This window comes from Pseudorasbora parva, chromosome 12, assembly GCF_024679245.1.
Source record: "Pseudorasbora parva isolate DD20220531a chromosome 12, ASM2467924v1, whole genome shotgun sequence".
Lineage (NCBI taxonomy): Eukaryota > Metazoa > Chordata > Actinopteri > Cypriniformes > Gobionidae > Pseudorasbora > Pseudorasbora parva.
Window position 1 is genome coordinate 40,192,150 of NC_090183.1, and position 16,140 is coordinate 40,208,289.

At 37.1% G+C, this 16,140-nt stretch overlaps 1 protein-coding gene and 1 long non-coding RNA gene across 3 annotated transcripts in view; one reads left to right on the plus strand and one right to left on the minus strand.

Annotated features, from left to right (window-relative positions):
• LOC137094534 (uncharacterized) overlaps positions 1–2,980 on the plus strand; it is a 22,764-nt gene extending 19,784 nt beyond the window's left edge. For both annotated transcript variants that reach the window (XR_010908674.1, XR_010908673.1), the window contains 2 exons: positions 2,429–2,521; positions 2,903–2,980. This is a non-coding gene — a long non-coding RNA (uncharacterized lncRNA). The remainder of the gene's footprint in view (positions 1–2,428; positions 2,522–2,902) is intronic.
• On the minus strand, positions 1,186–12,840 carry igfn1.3 (immunoglobulin like and fibronectin type III domain containing 1, tandem duplicate 3). The gene is made up of 20 exons (XM_067460288.1): positions 12,720–12,840; positions 12,496–12,635; positions 11,354–11,453; positions 11,219–11,260; positions 11,051–11,090; positions 10,726–10,906; positions 10,371–10,484; positions 10,116–10,278; positions 9,265–9,537; positions 6,683–6,807; positions 6,396–6,537; positions 6,028–6,321; positions 4,363–4,542; positions 4,135–4,263; positions 3,673–3,981; positions 3,123–3,208; positions 2,838–3,030; positions 2,210–2,506; positions 1,774–2,100; positions 1,186–1,318 (listed from the first exon to the last, which is right to left on the minus strand). Exons 1-20 carry the CDS (start codon positions 12,805–12,807, stop codon positions 1,314–1,316), a joined length of 3,228 nt encoding a protein of 1,075 aa, XP_067316389.1. The 5' UTR covers positions 12,808–12,840; the 3' UTR covers positions 1,186–1,313.
• Positions 12,841–16,140: the final 3,300 nt, after the last annotated feature.

Here is a 16,140-nt window from a genome sequence, read left to right on the forward strand (position 1 = left end):
GTTTTGGAGGGCCAATGTCCTGCAGAGTTTAGGTCCAACCCTGATCAAACACACCTGAGCAAGCTAATCAAGGTATTCAGGATCACTTGAAAATCATAGGAAGGTGTGTTTGATTAAGGTTGGAGCTAAATTCTGCAGGACAGTGGCCCTCCAGGACCAACAATTCATAGCCAGAACCCACGTGAGACAGTGCATTTGTCCTGCGTTAAGTTTGCAGATATATTTGTTTTCAATAAACCTTTTAATATGTACAGACTATAAATTCAGTATGCACTTAGAGGGATGGATATTTTAGGAAGGGTAGTATAAGTTTTAGTGCTTGGTATGCCTTTTGAAAACATTTATTGCAATGTCAAGCTCCAGCAGAAAATAAGGCTAGGTGAAGGTAATACTTTTATTTGATATAATAGCACTAGATTGTGTCTACTTTTTAGTTGTTGTCTGCTGACAGATTTTCAGATATGATCACTTGGTGTTCTGTAAATTACTAGAGGCCACTCCCTGTCAGCAGAGGAACTGCCAGCTGTCCACTTGACTTAGTTCCTCTCTGACCCGCTACACGCTAACCCATCTGCCACCAGGTTTATATGCATTTCTACATTTACTACTAGCACGCAGTCTCGTCCCTGTAGGGGAAAGTTAATAATGGAAAGCTATAAAGCAAGAACCAAGGCCAGGTCTATGAAAAATAAAACACCTTTATGCTTTTTTTCATTTATTTATTTCTTACATTGGGTGACGTGCATTTAAAAATGCCTCAGAGTAACATATTTTCTACTGATTTTAGAAATGCTTTTATGGGGCGATTTCAACATTCCTTACTGGTAAGAGAGATTTTTTTATGATCATGGTTTATTGCCAACTTCAAATATTTACAAGGAGAGTTATTGCCCAACACTGACATTTGCAAGCAGGTTTACTAGCTATTAAGAGCAAATGTTACTTGTTTTCACTTTTAAGTGTTTATAACCTTTGCCCTAGTGGGGTCACATAAAAACATAATAGTATAACATAAATTTGGAGACCAATATTTGAGATAAATATGGCTTTATACAGTTTTGTCTGAAGTATTTTTGAGGCACTACATATGTTTAATTCACTCCTTTCAATAATTGATGGCAGTCAATGATGGGAAATTAACAGACAAAGAAATACAATGATTAAATGGGTTATATAAAGTCACTGAGATAAGCAAAATATTGGCATAATTAAATCAAACATTAGCATTTGACATTTATACTCTTAAAATATTTGGCTGAGGTCTTAAATTGAAAATCGAAGAGGAGTCACCACAGTCTTTCAATTGTTCCAGTTCACTCTGAAAAATAAAAAAGCAGAAATTATTATTTTTTAAGGACACAATTTTTGCCAATTTTTATAGTAATGTACAATAATCAGGTTCACACTATCATTCAAAAATGTGGGGTCAGTAAGCCCACATTCTTATATAGATGGGATCTTAAGATAGTAAGATATAATAAATGTTACTTAAGCACCAAATCAGCATATTAGAATGATTTCTGAAGGATCATGTGACACTGAAGGCTAGAGTAATGATGCTGAAAGTCTTTGCCATCACAGGGATAAATCACATTTTGTAATCATAGTAATATTTTACAATATTACTGTTGTTACTGTATTTTTGATCAAATGAGATATTTATTTCTTCAAGATAGTTTTGAGCAGTAGCATCTGCACAAATGCAGCTCAAACACTTATATAAGACAGAGTCAAAGTACAGCTGGTATTTTCACACGCATTCTGACAACATACCTAAGATTGTCAGCTGTGTGCTGCACTCAGCACGGCCTAAAGAGTTTTCTGCCGCTACTTTGTATTCTCCGTTGTCTTTGGCACCGACTCTCAAGATGAGCAAGGAGCAGACGCCACAGGTGTTTGAAATGTAGTAGTTGGTGTTAGTGTTGAGGCTGACGTTGTTGCGGTACCAGGTGACGTGGGGTGTGGGGTCACCTCTCACTGCACAGCTCATGTAGCACTCGTATTTCTCCGGGGTAGCGTGCTTCTTTAATGGAACCGTGAAAATGGGTGCGGAGTCAAAGTTGCAAGGTTTAGATGGGGCTAAGTTGAGGCTGAACTTTTCTGGGGGAGACAGGAAAGGATGCTAAATAGAAAAAAGAATCTTAAGGAGTAGATGTAATATTCTTTATCGAGAGTGGACCAAAAGACGTAAATGCATCCGCCAGCTCACCTTTCTTCCTTACAATGCCCCATGTTTGGGATTCAGATGGTTCTGAGAGGCCTATGTCATTTTTGGCATACACACGGAATTTATATTCTCTTCCTGGCATGATGTTAACTGCTGTGAAGTTGTTGTTGAACAAGCGGTCAGCGACGGTCTGCCAGGTACGTTTGATGGAGTCTCGTTTCATCACCATATAGTGCAAGTGATTATCTCGTTTCTCATCAGGGGAAGCATCCCAAGAAACTGTCAATGTGCCAGGGACATTTTCTTCCAGCTCCACTGGGCCAGGTGGCTTGGGATCATCTGCAAATATGCCAGGTATCCACACAACCCATAAAATTCCTCAATATAATCTCAGAGATTTTGCCAAGACGAATGTGTTCCTTGATAAACATGTTTTATTTGTGTGCGGTTTTTTTTTTTTTGGTTGGTCCTGGAACGACTAATAACAACCCCTGAAATCAGAGGGAAATGATTGAGAAATGGTTGAAGACCCTAAAATCTGATTGGCTGATGTTATTCCAGGATGAACAAGTACAGTATGTTTATCCAGAGACACATTCTATGTGCAAAATTAGAGTAAGCCAATTAGATTTCAGTCCTGATGCACTTTGCGTTTAATATTATCTCTCACCTGTCACTCTGATCTCAACACTGAACGTCTCCTGACCCACTATGTTCTTGACGATGATGGTGTAGATCCCAGAGTCGAAACGCTCAGCAGATGGAATCAGGAGCTGAGATGTCCCATCTGCATTGCTCACGGTTACACGTTTAGACACAGGCATTCCATCTTTCAGCCAGATTATAGTTGGCATTGGGGATGCCTGCAAATGAAATTTAATATTTTGTTAATATAGTCAGTAAGACCTCTGAGGAGAGGAAAATGTCTGTTAAGTAAATATCATCATTTTGTTACCTCAAAGTTTATGTTAACCCGAGCAGAATTTTCAGCTCTTACAACAATAAAGCTTTTCATTTTGCGATCGGTGAAATTTGGCCTTACTGAAAAAGAGATTTGGAGAGTGAATGTGCTGAAATGTATCATTTCAATCGTGACAACTTTTGCTATATATAAACACACACACACACACACACACACACACACACACACACACACACACACACACACACACACACACACACACACACACACACACACACACACACTTATTTTTATGACTGTTTTTCCCATTTTTAGATTAAAGTTATAAAACCTATAAAACCCTGGGCATCACTTCACCAACTTTAAGTTCACATGCATGATAGGCACTCAAAATCATATATTTATAAATATTTAATTAAATAAATATGCAATTTTAGAAAATGCAGTTACAATTTTTACTTATTTTAAGTGATCTTTGAATCACTTTGTAATTTAAATTTGAACAAGAACAGGAAAGGTAAATTTAGTGATGCACGTCCATCCTTTTGACTGTACACATATAAAAAGTATTTTCAGATTATACCAGGTGGAGGCATGGCAATGATGTAGTTGTCCAGATGTCGGGGTTCCCCGCCACCTCCTTCATTTGTTGCAACCACTCTGACCCAGTACATAGCCATAGACTTGAGGCCAAGAATTGTGTAAGATGTTGCAATGAGAGGGTTGGAATTGCAGCGACCCCACTCTGTGTTCTCTGCAGGCCTTAATTCCACAAAATAACCTTTAGCTTCATCCTGGACACCTTCTTCTTCTTTTGGTTTAGTCCAACTCAAAGACAAAGAGGTATAGGTGGAATCTGTGACTTTCAGGTCAATGACTTTACCAGGGGGTTCTGAAATCCCAAATTGAAGGACAAAAAGGTCAGTGTAGTTCAGTTGTGGAATTATTATTATCTTCCTTGTTCTGTCTTTTTGTGGGGTGGGGGATTTTCACCACAAAATACATATAAAATTAATGTGATAATTATTTAAATGTGTTGACTTACTTTTAGGATCCCTGGCTATCACAAATTCAGAGGGTGTGCTTGGTTCTCCAGCACCAGAAAAGTTAATGGCTGACACACGGAATTCATATTCCATTCCTTCAACAACATCTTTCACATCATACTGTTTGCCTTGGGGAAGACAATGAGTGAAGTAAGCCTTTGTAAAAGTCTAGCATGTTTTATAGAACTATATGGTAGTACAAAAATATATTAGAAAAAAACAACAACCTTTGATTGGCTCATCGGGGGAGTTCACTTGACCCCATAAGTTGCTGCCCCGTTTGCGTTTCTCCATATTGTAGCCAACAATGTTGGTTCCACCGGTGTTGGTAGGAGGTGACCATGCCAAAGTGATGCAGTTCTTGAAGGCACTGACCACTTTGGGTGTAGATGGTGGTCCAGGATATGCTGTAACAAACGAGTCATTTTAATATAACAGTTCCTGTAGAGTTGCATGATTTGAGGAAAAAAAAATCGAATTGCAATTTTTCTGATAAAAGTGTGCAATTGCAATATAAAATGTTTGTTAGTTTAGTGGTGCTTGTGTTCACGGCTGCAAAATTATTGATTATATATCAATATGTCTTAAAAATACAACAATGACAATAATAATGGTAATAATAATAATGATAATAATACAAATAAATAAAAAGAAATACTGTAAAAGTGCTTCTATTTACAAGTTTGGTAGGACGCGTGTTGTAAACGACCCAAACTTGTCAGCTCATGAGCTGTTTTTGTGTAATTGAACACGGTGCTATGCTTTACTCTGAAACTCACAGCACATATATTTAATGAAATAATCGCCTTTGCAATTTGATAGTCCTATTTACAATTTTATTTTTATTTTAATTAGTTGTTCGTCCCTAAGTTTCTGTGATAATCTGTGTTTATTTACAATTTCAGTAAGATCGTAATGCAGTAGTTCACCAAAATGAAAATTCTGTCATCAATTACTCACATTTAGGTTGTTCCAAACCTGTAGAAATATTGATTTTGTTCTGCTTAACACAAATAAAGATATTTGGAAGCAAGTAGATCTGCTTGGTTACAAAGATTCTTTCAAATATCTTCCTTTGTGTTCAGCAGAACAAATTCATTTATACAGGTTTGGAATAACTTAAGGGTTAATGATAACAGGATTTTCATTTTTGGGTAAACTACCCCTTTAAGATCTAAATGTGTGAAATATCACCTTTGGTGCCAGCCTGAATGTCATTTGTCTCAAAAACATCACTGGTTCCCTCTGCAGTCAGGGCCCTGATACGATAGCAATACTTCCTTCCGTGGTCCACATCAGTGTCCTTGTAATGGGGCTCTCCGGGGATGTTTCCAATCTTCATCCAGGTGTTTCGTCCAATTTGGTTACGCTCCATATAGTAGTTCTTTATAGGAGAACCGCCATCATCTTTTGGGGGCCTCCACTTGAACTCCACACAGGATGCTGAGGCTTCTAATACTTCAACAGGTCCCATTGGGTTGGTAGGGTTAGCTGAAGTACAAGAAAGAAATACTGGGTTCTTGTTGTTCTTTTTTTCCCTTTTTTTCTTTACTGTATACCCAGCTAACAAAAAATATATTCCAAAAATGTTTTCTTAATGTTCCTATTAAGATATGAAAACTTTAATTTGAAATGTTCTCTGAAAGTCCACAACATCGTTTTTTTGGGTTATGTGAAACTTTTTTTATTATACATTATGGGAATGTTACTGTTGAGTGCTAGAATATTAGATGATCGTCCAACTATAACATATTCGAAACTTTAAACGGTCATTGTATTAACCTTACTGGAAGAATGTTTGTTCAAAACTTTGAGAAAACGTTGCCAGAACACTAGCTTCATGAGAACTTTCCATTACATGCTACATATTACATGACCTTTCATTTACCAACCTAGAACGATGAGTCTTGAAAGGGCTTCAATGGTTCCAAACTCATTTTTGAGCTTCAGCTTTATTTCTCCGCTGTCTTTGCGTTGACATTTCACAAGTAGAAGGCGACTGTGACTGGCCGATTTCTCAATCCTGATGTGATTATCCTCAAGCATCTCCTCACCCTCATTGTACCACTGCACTTTCATTGGCTCGCGACCCACAAAGTCCAGTTTGAAAGTTGCATTTTGGCCAACCTTGATTATCACAGGCTCTGAGAATTTTGCTAAGTCATCAGGATTCATCCTTGGGGGATCTGAAACACAATATACAATTAGGACCTCCATATTTTACATTATCAGACGAGGAATAATATCAAATGCTAAATACCTTCCACAACCAACATGGCCTCAGTTTTACGTCCGTCTGCCTCAAATCGGTACTTTCCATTGTCCTCTTCTGTGCAGTTTGATAGAATTAATTTATGGACTGCTCCATCTTTGACAAACTTCAGATCATCTGTAGCCATTATCTAAACAGACATTTGAACAGAATTTTTGCTCACTGGATTAAATCACTGCTCTAAAATAATGTCTAAAAGATTAATATTGATTTGTATATTGGTGGTGTAGATAGCTATTACATTGGAAAATTGAGCACTATAAACCTGTGCTTACCTCTTTTCCATCCTTATACCAAATGCCATCACAATTCTCTCTACTGAGCTTGCACTCCATTTCAGCTGACTGACCAATGATGGCATGAACATCTGACAGCCCACTGATGAAGTGAACTCCCGGGTCTGAACAACAGGTGCATTGACAACAGTTAGACAAATATTTCTACTTGTATCATAAGAAAAATTGTGCATTGACCAGTCTACAGAACAAAGAACACAGAACAAACAAAAAAACTCTAAACCTGTTAGCCTCCGCGGTTGGTTGTTTGTGCATTTTTCCACTGATGTGCACAGAATACTCCATGCTGGAAAGTGTTTCCAGCAATACTATTAATTTGTGATTTAAAAACATGCAGGGAAATTGACGTCTGATTCCCATGTTGAAGGAACACTCCACCGTTTTTAGAAATAGGGCTTATTCAACTTCTTTTCTACATTTAGATATGTGGGCAACTGCTTTTTTGTCTCAGTGCATGCATTTTTTTTGTTTGGCAGGGTCGACGCTAGCTTAGTTTAGCATAATGAATGGAATCCTATGTTGCTAGCTAGCATGTTTGAGTAAAAGTGATCCAAAAGTCATCCTCACGTTCTCTGGCTGTTGAGCGATCGCAATGTGTTGCATGATATCTCTGTGCCCAAGTAGCAGTGCTCGCTTGTGCTTCCCCTATAATATAGTTTTTTTGGGATCACTTTTACTCGGGACATGCTAGCTGGCTACATAGGATTCCATTCATTATGCTAAGCTAAGCTAGCGGCAACCCTGCCATGCACTGAGTGCATGCAGTGAGACAAAAATAAATGTACCCACATATCTAAATGTAGGAAAGAAGTTGAATAAGCCCTTTTTCTAAAAACGGTGGAGTGTTAATGGCTCTTTTTAGTGAATTGTTATGTATTCGTTGTGTAACTCGATTGGTAATTGGTAACTCATCCGTTATCTGAACCCGGGACCTCTCGCAAATTAAACAAGCATTTCTTTTTCTTTTTTAGTTTGTAATTTTAACTCTCTTAATCTTAGTGCTACCACGAGATCAGATTCATGCGAAGGGGAAAAACAGACTCCCCGTTTCATGAGTCGTATCACCGTCTGGCCCCTCACCTACTTTCTACTCACACATGGATGAAGGTTCCTCTAGTAAAATATCATGATAAATGAACTTAGAAAAAACTTCGGTTTTAATCACTGACTTTGTTGCAGAGGACGAAACATATTTTAAAAGGGTTTTTTTTCTCTCTCGGAGATTCCATAATCTTACCTAACTTCTTATTTTGCTTTTTACATAACATAATCAAAAACATAAAGCCCAACCAAAAACGACATGTAAACAAAATCAAGGTTATTTTGGCTTGAAGTGGGTTACTCATAGCCCTTTCTATTTAGTGGATTAAAAACATATTGCATGGATAGAAGCCCTGAATACCGAGCTAATGATAAGATATTTAAGCAGTTTTTTTGTGAATCAAAAATATATAGTGTACCCAGTGATAATGAGCCAATTCTATTTAGAGTAAAATATATTTTGATAACAAAAGAATGGTAAATCAGTCTCTTACCTATAATGGTGTCTTGGATTAAGGGCCCAGTCCTCACTCTCTTCCTTGGCTCTTCGCTGGGTGTCTCTCCCTCTGGTGGAGGTGGAGCAGCTTCTTCTGGTTCTTGTTGTTCCTCCACCTCCTCCTCCACCTCCGGCTCAGGTTCTGGCTCTTCTACTGTACCTTCAGAGTCTGGCTTGGGTTCTGGTTTAGGTTTGGGTTTAGGTTTAGGTTTAGCCTTTGGTTTTGGTGCTTCCGGCACAGCTGTTTCCTCTGCTGGTTTCTGTTCCTCGATCGCAGCCTTCTCAGCCTGAATCTGTTTCAGTTGCTCCATCCTCTCCTCACGCTCCTTCTGCAGCTTCTCCTGTTGCTCCGCCGCAATCTTGACCAGGTCTGTGTTTCCACCTCCCGCTTGAGTGGTTTTGCGTGCTGCCTTCTTGCCCCTCTGGTTCGGATCTGGGTCAGCTGTTCCAAGGGCAGACCAACATAGGAATGAGGTGTTAATATTCTGGTCATTGAGTGGAAAACTTGCTGGATGCCTACATGACACTGCACACGTACATCCAGCTCTCAATGAAATAACGGACATAAATTGTCTTTTAAACGATGCGAGCAGTTCGTTTTCCTTTGAGGTCATTATTCATTTAGAATTGAAAAATGTTATGGTTACATTTTATTTTACAGTAGCCTATGTGTGCTTGCAGTGTACTTACCTAAGAAAGTACTGGTAATATAAGGCAAATTCATATGTACATGCAGAACAGAACGATAAAATAAATAAAGTGCTTCCCATTTTATTGAAATGATCAATTTTGCCATTTCAAAATGAATTACTTATTAGTGCTTGTCAGGTCGCAACTATTGTGCAACTTAATCGGTCATTCATTAGAATCGTTTGGCTAGAATATGAACAAAAGAGTCTAGTTTTGAATTTGTAAAACTAATTAATAACGTTTATTTTAACTGGGAGTTAAGTAGCTCGCACTTTTACATGTTTATCACATCAGTTAATCCTATTAAAGTAATGATATCTGAATTTGATCTTACGGTCCACTATCAGCCAGGCATTACAGGACTTCATTCCAGCCACAGCTGCATAGATGCCTTTGTCCACTTGCATACAGTCCTTCACCACCAGTCTATGGATTAACATGTCTTCAGAGACAGAGATGTCATACTTTTCACCATGTTCCAGGGGAACGTTCTTGCTCATCCAAGAGATCTTAGGGAGCGGAGCTGATAAGACGCATTCGAACATGGCATCCTCTCTTTCTATAGCCTTCACTTCCTGAATCTTTACCAAGAAGTCTGCTGCTGGAACTACCAATGTAAAGACAGAAAAACAACCATTCTTTAATCTAAAAGTGTACATTATGTGGTAACGTATACATTAGCAAGTTTGATAAACCCGAAATTAGCCAATAGTTTTATACAAGGTCTGTCATTGCTATTCATCCTCATGTTGTTCTATTTTGTTGCATTTTCTCCCTTCTGGGAAACACAAAAGGAGATGTTTGAGCTGAATCGCCAAGCTCCTTTTCCGTTCAGTGAATTGGATGATTTACTATAAACTCCAAAACGTCAAACTCTAAAAAAGCACCCCAAAATGCAGAAATCTAAATTGCCATTGCATTCATTTGAATGGTTTGAATTTGAAAGTGCAAATGAGATTTGAAAGCTACTGTGGTGATTTCAGTGTAAAATGATTTAAATTTCAAGTTGTTCGACATAAATCAAGTCTTTTGTCATGTTAGATCACTATCCATTTTCATTGCCTGAACTGTTCTTTTTCATATACATTCTCTTCAATATTGTGTTTCACAGAAGAAAGAGGGTGAGGGTGAGTAATGCTGACAGAATGTTAAACACATATCTCTTTCTAAATGCTTAGAGCTCACTTTTAAAGTCAGTGGAGAAGACATTGACCCCCTCAATATCGACTTGATACAATCCAGCATCTTCTGGATTCAAACCATTTACACTAAAGATGAATTTTCTGCCGACTTGACGCAAAGAATGCTTTTCATCTGTTTCAGTGTTGAATGGAACCATAACACCATCCTGTGACAAACAAAATAAAAAAAATTATATATATTTTTTTCATTTTTATTTTACTGTAAAATGAAATAATTAAAATGTTTGTGCTGTTTAACCTTGAAGAGAAAGATTCTGGCAGTGGGATCTTTAAGATCCATCTCAAATTCAAATTCGGCAGATCCGGGTGTCTTGATTTCAATATGTCTCAGATTGCTCAGGTGTTCAATGTACTGTTGGAGGAGAAGCAAGTTAAAAATATACTTTCAAAACTCTCAAAAGATGCCTCAGAGGCTAGATTTACATGCACATTTAGCACATGCACTTCTTGGGCATAAATAGTCATAGAGACCATTGAGGTATTTCGCATGTCAAGTGTTGAAATGGGATAAGCCTTAGCTAGACCTTTTTTAATGAGGTGTATCAGTACTTCAATGATGCGTAATGATTTTTCACGGTTCATTTTTAATGCACCTGCGACTGCTGCTCCTCTATTTCCCTTTTCTTCTCATTCAGTTTCTTCAACATCCCACGGAAGTCAGTGACCCCATATTCAATGCAGATGCGTTCATAGTCTTTCTTATCAGCGCTCAATAACAGTTCCCAAAACTTCTCATCAACTTCTCCATCTTTCCTCTCTTCCTTTTGTTCGCTTCTACAAACACAAAACACCATGAACATGCCTTCCCGGGACATCCAGGGCCCAGCTGCTTTTGCATTTTAACAAACTGATAAACAGACCATTCAAAATGCAAAAGTTGTGCTAGATTCGTCATTGGTATGATCAGCAAGAACTTACCGAGTCCTCAGGGTCTTTTTTAAATCAGCTACTGCTTTGTCTCGTTGTTCTGAAAATAAATAGAGTTGCACATCATTTTTATTCTTCAGGAGAGGTTGTATTTTATTTTTTATTTTATTTAAATGTTTTTGCTTCAATGATTCACTCAAAACTTGAATGCAAACAGACCTATACGTGCCTCCTGCATTGCTTTGCTCTTCTTGAACCCAACTGGGAAAAAAAAAAAAAAAACTCTCAGCACAGATGTGGCAGATAATTGATTCATTGTTCCCAGGTACAATTGGAAGAGGTTTTACTACTGACCTTCAATCACATTGAGTGTAACCGTGACTATAGCACGTCCATACTCATTATTTGCATAACATTTGTACGTGTCTGCTTGGTCAACTCCAACATTGGGCATCTATTAGACACAATTTAGTTCTCATTAATAATACTGGTTTTAATTAATAATAACACAAAAGCAAGTGTAAGTAAATTGTAAGCTGTTCCGAAGTTAGAATTAAATGGCTTTAGGTTTAGCTATTGTGGCCCTTTTCTTTTTCATCATGGTAATGCATGAACCCCATTGAGCCACTACTGGGGTGAAGTATTTATTTTATTTAAAATTAAACCTTTTTTTTTTTTTAGTTTTACGTTTTTAAAAATAAATGCAAATGAACTCTTTCTCTGCCCAAAAATTTCAAAGGAAACACTTTCCTGGCCAAACACGGAATTTTCCAGGTTTCCATGTTTTTACTGTTATATGCTGGGGCGCTATGCCACATGTTCTGCTAGAGTACAGAATCTCCTGAGCACATATAAAGAAGTTGCAGAAATAAGCAATAACATATGTAATCTCAACATCAAACAGCCTATAAATCAAAACTGCAATGTTACTGAATGAAATGTTCTCAATCCTGTAGCCCAGGATGAGCTACAGGATTGTGTTGATGAACTCCATTTACTCCATCTATGTTTTGATCATCGTTCTAAATCCGATCAAGATGCAGTCTTTGGCCCTGATCAGACAGAATGTGTGTTTTTGCAGTGAGAGGCGCCTTTTTTTAATAGATTTCTGTTGGCAGAGAGCGTTATGCGTGCGTGCTTATTCATCCCGGGTCCCTCGTGTTTTCACCACCTGCGCGTTTTTGAAGGAGCGCACTGAGCGCATGAAGTTGAAAAAAAAATCGAATCAGAAAAGCCCCCAACATTAGGGCTTATAAAAACATTATAAAAAACTCGATTTACGTTTCGATACTATTTTTTTTCCCCCGCTTTAAAAAAGAATGATTGAAGATGGAATAAAACAAAGATATGTTCATACAACAAAATAATCTGAGGGCCTTGAAATATTTGTGAAAAAAAAGAAGAAAAAAAACCCGCTGGGAGTGTTTAACACCTTTTTTTAAATGCTGGTAGGGAAAGAGTTTATGCTGTTGTAGAAATTGCAGACAAACCAGCACCTGTAATTGATGTTCTCCTAAGACTGGATCATATGAAACGATATATCTTTTTGGATCAGACACATCTCCATTGTTTCGAGCCCATGTCACGGTTGGTGTTGGGTCTCCAGTGACGATGGCTTTGAAAAATGCAAACTTCCCTGTGAGAGGGTTTAACAAAGTCAGTTTGAGTACTTCTGAAAAAGTCATTATTGCTTTTTGTAACATGCTTTGAGCAGCTGTACCTTCCTGAATAGTCAAGGCAATGGGTTTACGGGAGAAATCGGGATGATTTTTTCCTGCTGGGATTTCCTCCACAAACTGTGTGATCATTACTCCTGGGACTTTAGATCGCTTCTTAATGGCCACTGAGAAATCAAAAGAGAACATAAAGTCAAAAGCTGTGAAACTTTATACATTAAATCAATGGAGTTTTTTAACTGAAAGTGTCTACCTTGCCCAGGAGCAGTGGGTTCCTCTTCCTTACTTTTTGTAAATTTCATCTTGGCATGTGGTATTCAGAGAACTTAGTCCTGTGAGATGAGTAACATTAGAGATCAAAAATCCATTAGATCCATAAACTTTGAACTTTATTTAAAGGAATAGGCCATCCAAAAAAGAATATTGTCTTTTTTTTTTTACTTCTTATACTCTTTCAAACCTGTATTGAAATACATGCGATATTTTGAATTTGAATTGTCTTTACAAAAGGAATCTTTTACTCTATTTCATAGACGGTTAACTCAAGAACAGTGATCGGACCATTAAGTCAGTGGTTTGAGGAATTGGATCAGAGAGCAAATTGTTCTTTTGAGCTGGTTCTTTTCAATGAATCAATCGATTCGGTTCACAAATCGGTCAAAATGATTTGTTCACAGATGGACTCATTTGTGGAGTAATAGAACCAATGAACCTTATCGAATCAATAGTTCTTAAGTTCAGCTCATTGGCGTTTAAAACTGTGTGAGTAATACATTCAGTTTTGGTCTCTTCAGATGTGGCCACTATGAATTGTATGGATATTTTGGTAACACTTTTTTCACATTCCAGTTTTGCATTGACATACTATATTGTAGTAATGACACTATCTGGGCAATAACTATGTACTAAACCTGAACCTACCCCTAAACCTAGTTACATTGTACTACTCAGTACTTTTGTTGGTAGGACTAGGTGTGTATTAGACTAGGTTGTATAACTTTTTTAAGAATAAATAGTGTGTGCTCGCATTGAAAATTCCAAAAAGAAAAAGTGCACTTTAAAAACTTGAAAGAAAAAAACGAAGTGTGGAATGTTGGACACTTCATGCACTCGACTGTCGCAGCTTTAATTACGCAGTGAAGGGGGGAGACTACCAGATTCTTCTGTTGAATGACAAAATAAGCATGTAAAGCTCATACACTACACAGTTGAGTAAATAGTGCATAAGTAAATAGTGTTTAAGTGCATCGTGTATAGTTTCTTCCACAGAAATTAGGGGGATTTATTTATTTTTGGTATTTAAAATGCAAATTTTACCAAAACCCAGTTGAAGTGAATTCACTTCATAACTACTTTACTTTAGATAGCTTGATGAGGTTGGCACAGTTTAATCTTTCATTGTGATTCTTGTGATATTAGGGCAATGTTCCCAAATGAGTTGCATTTGAGAAAAGTGCTAGATGTGGTTCTGGTGAGAAATCGTAATGAATATTTGACTGTGCTCATGTCTGTTCCCTGATGCTGGGAGCATGAGCTTAGCGGCAGGGTTAGGCTAAGAGCTTCTGTCAGCTTTTCTCTACGGCAACATGAACACTCCAGCTGTCTAGAATGTAATTCATGGGCCAGTCACAGGGAAAAAAAGCTGGCAACAGTGTCACTTACACGATCCGCAACCTCAGGATTTAAGCAATATGTCTACTACAGGAATGTAATGCTGACACATTTTGGGTAAACCTCACATCTCCTGAAGTCTCTTTTAGATGGATTGAGAGACAATAATTGTGTCTGGAGGTGGTGGCTGTAAATGAGTGAGAGATATGCTGCACTTTTTATTTTCCTTGGATTACACCTTTGGTTTTTATCGACACAGGATTTCTAGAGTTTTGTTTCTGGTGAACTGAAGAGGAGTTGTGATCCTACAGAACTTGTGGCCATGTGTATTTTATGAAAACCTACACTGACATACTTGAATTTAATACATACACTTTTGAAATCTCTGAATCTACTCTCATCAAATGCAAAACTGGAATTCATTCAGATTCAGAATGAAGTGTTTTTGAGAAGAGCATGATAAAGATGCACCGTAATTGCTGCTTTCTGTAGAGTAGTAATTTAAAGTGACAGTAAACTGAGGACTTCACTTCTCAATTAACACTATAGGCGCCCGCTGTGCGAGTCAAGTAGCCCTGCATGTTTTTGTCTGTTATAGGTCACATACCTCATAAAACTATCCATCAAAACACATGTGACGCACACTCTCATCTTAAATGCAGAGTACTAACATTTTTCAAGAGCTCTGTTTCTCCTCAATCTCTTGTGATTGTAATACTTTCCCCAGATGTGTTTCATAACTGCTAGATTAAAGGGAAAGGTTTCATAAACAATAGGATTTGTTTTCCTTTAATATTTATGTGTAGTAGTTGTGTAATAAAAAATAAAATATATTTTTTATGTTTTTGAAAATCTTTTCTGCTTTGTCAAATAATATTGCCAAATATTACGAAATAAACGTTTTTTTTTGTTTGAATATATTTTAAAGTGTTTTAGTCTTCAGTGTCACATGATCCTTCAGAAATCATTTTAATATGATGATTTGCTGTTTATCATCATCAGTGTTGAAAACTATTTTTCAATTTCTTTTTAGGGTATTTTAAAAGTTCAAAAGAACAGCATTTATCTAAAAAAGACAGCTTTTGTAACAAATAACATACACTATACATTTTGAAAGTTTGGGGTCAGTATGAATTAGTTTGGAAAGAAATTAATACTTTTATTCAGCAAGGAAGCATTACATTGTTGATGAATAAGAAGAAACTTTTCTTACATGAGCAGCAAATCAGCACATTACACTCATTTCTGAAGGATTCGGAAAATTCAGCTTTGCCAACACAGAAATAAATTACATTTAAAAACGGTTATTTCACAATGGGGAATATATATATATTATTTGTTGTTGAATCAAATAAATGCGTGAGCAGTAGTTCCTTAAAAACAAAAAAATCTATAATATAATATAATATAATATAATATAATATAATATAATATAATATAATATAATATAATATAATATAATATACATAGATGCATAGAGTCCGATTGCTCACATTATAATCAAACTACTATAAATTAGGAGTTGATTTATAGTGTAAGCAGTACATCAAGATAAGTTTATCTGCAGACAGCTTCTTATCAGGGATAACCATATTTGTAGGAGATGAAAAATAGCCATGCCTAGCAACTGAGACATGATTGATTTATAAATATGCCCAAGGGAGGCCTAGAAAGGGTCTCGAGTCCTAAGACGTCAACCCCCAACTAATGGAAGCAAGGCTCCTCTTACTGCTCTGACAATTTTTATGTCAGATTTTATGACTTATTGAATTATCTTTTCCCCTTCTCTGCTTACCCTGCCCTTAGGATTGCCCATGGTATTTTACAGGGAGAGACCAGTGCATAAACAACTTA

Coding starts and splice junctions, on each gene's coding strand:
- igfn1.3 (XM_067460288.1), bottom strand. CDS start 12,807: ATGATCACACAGTTTGTGGAGGAAATCCCAGCAGGAAAAAATCATCCC. Junction 11,091..11,218: donor AATGCAGGAGGCACGTATAG/GTCTGTTTGCAT, acceptor CAGAACAACGAG/ACAAAGCAGTAGCTGATTTA. Junction 10,279..10,370: donor CCAGAATCTTTCTCTTCAAG/GTTAAACAGCAC, acceptor TGTTTGTCACAG/GATGGTGTTATGGTTCCATT.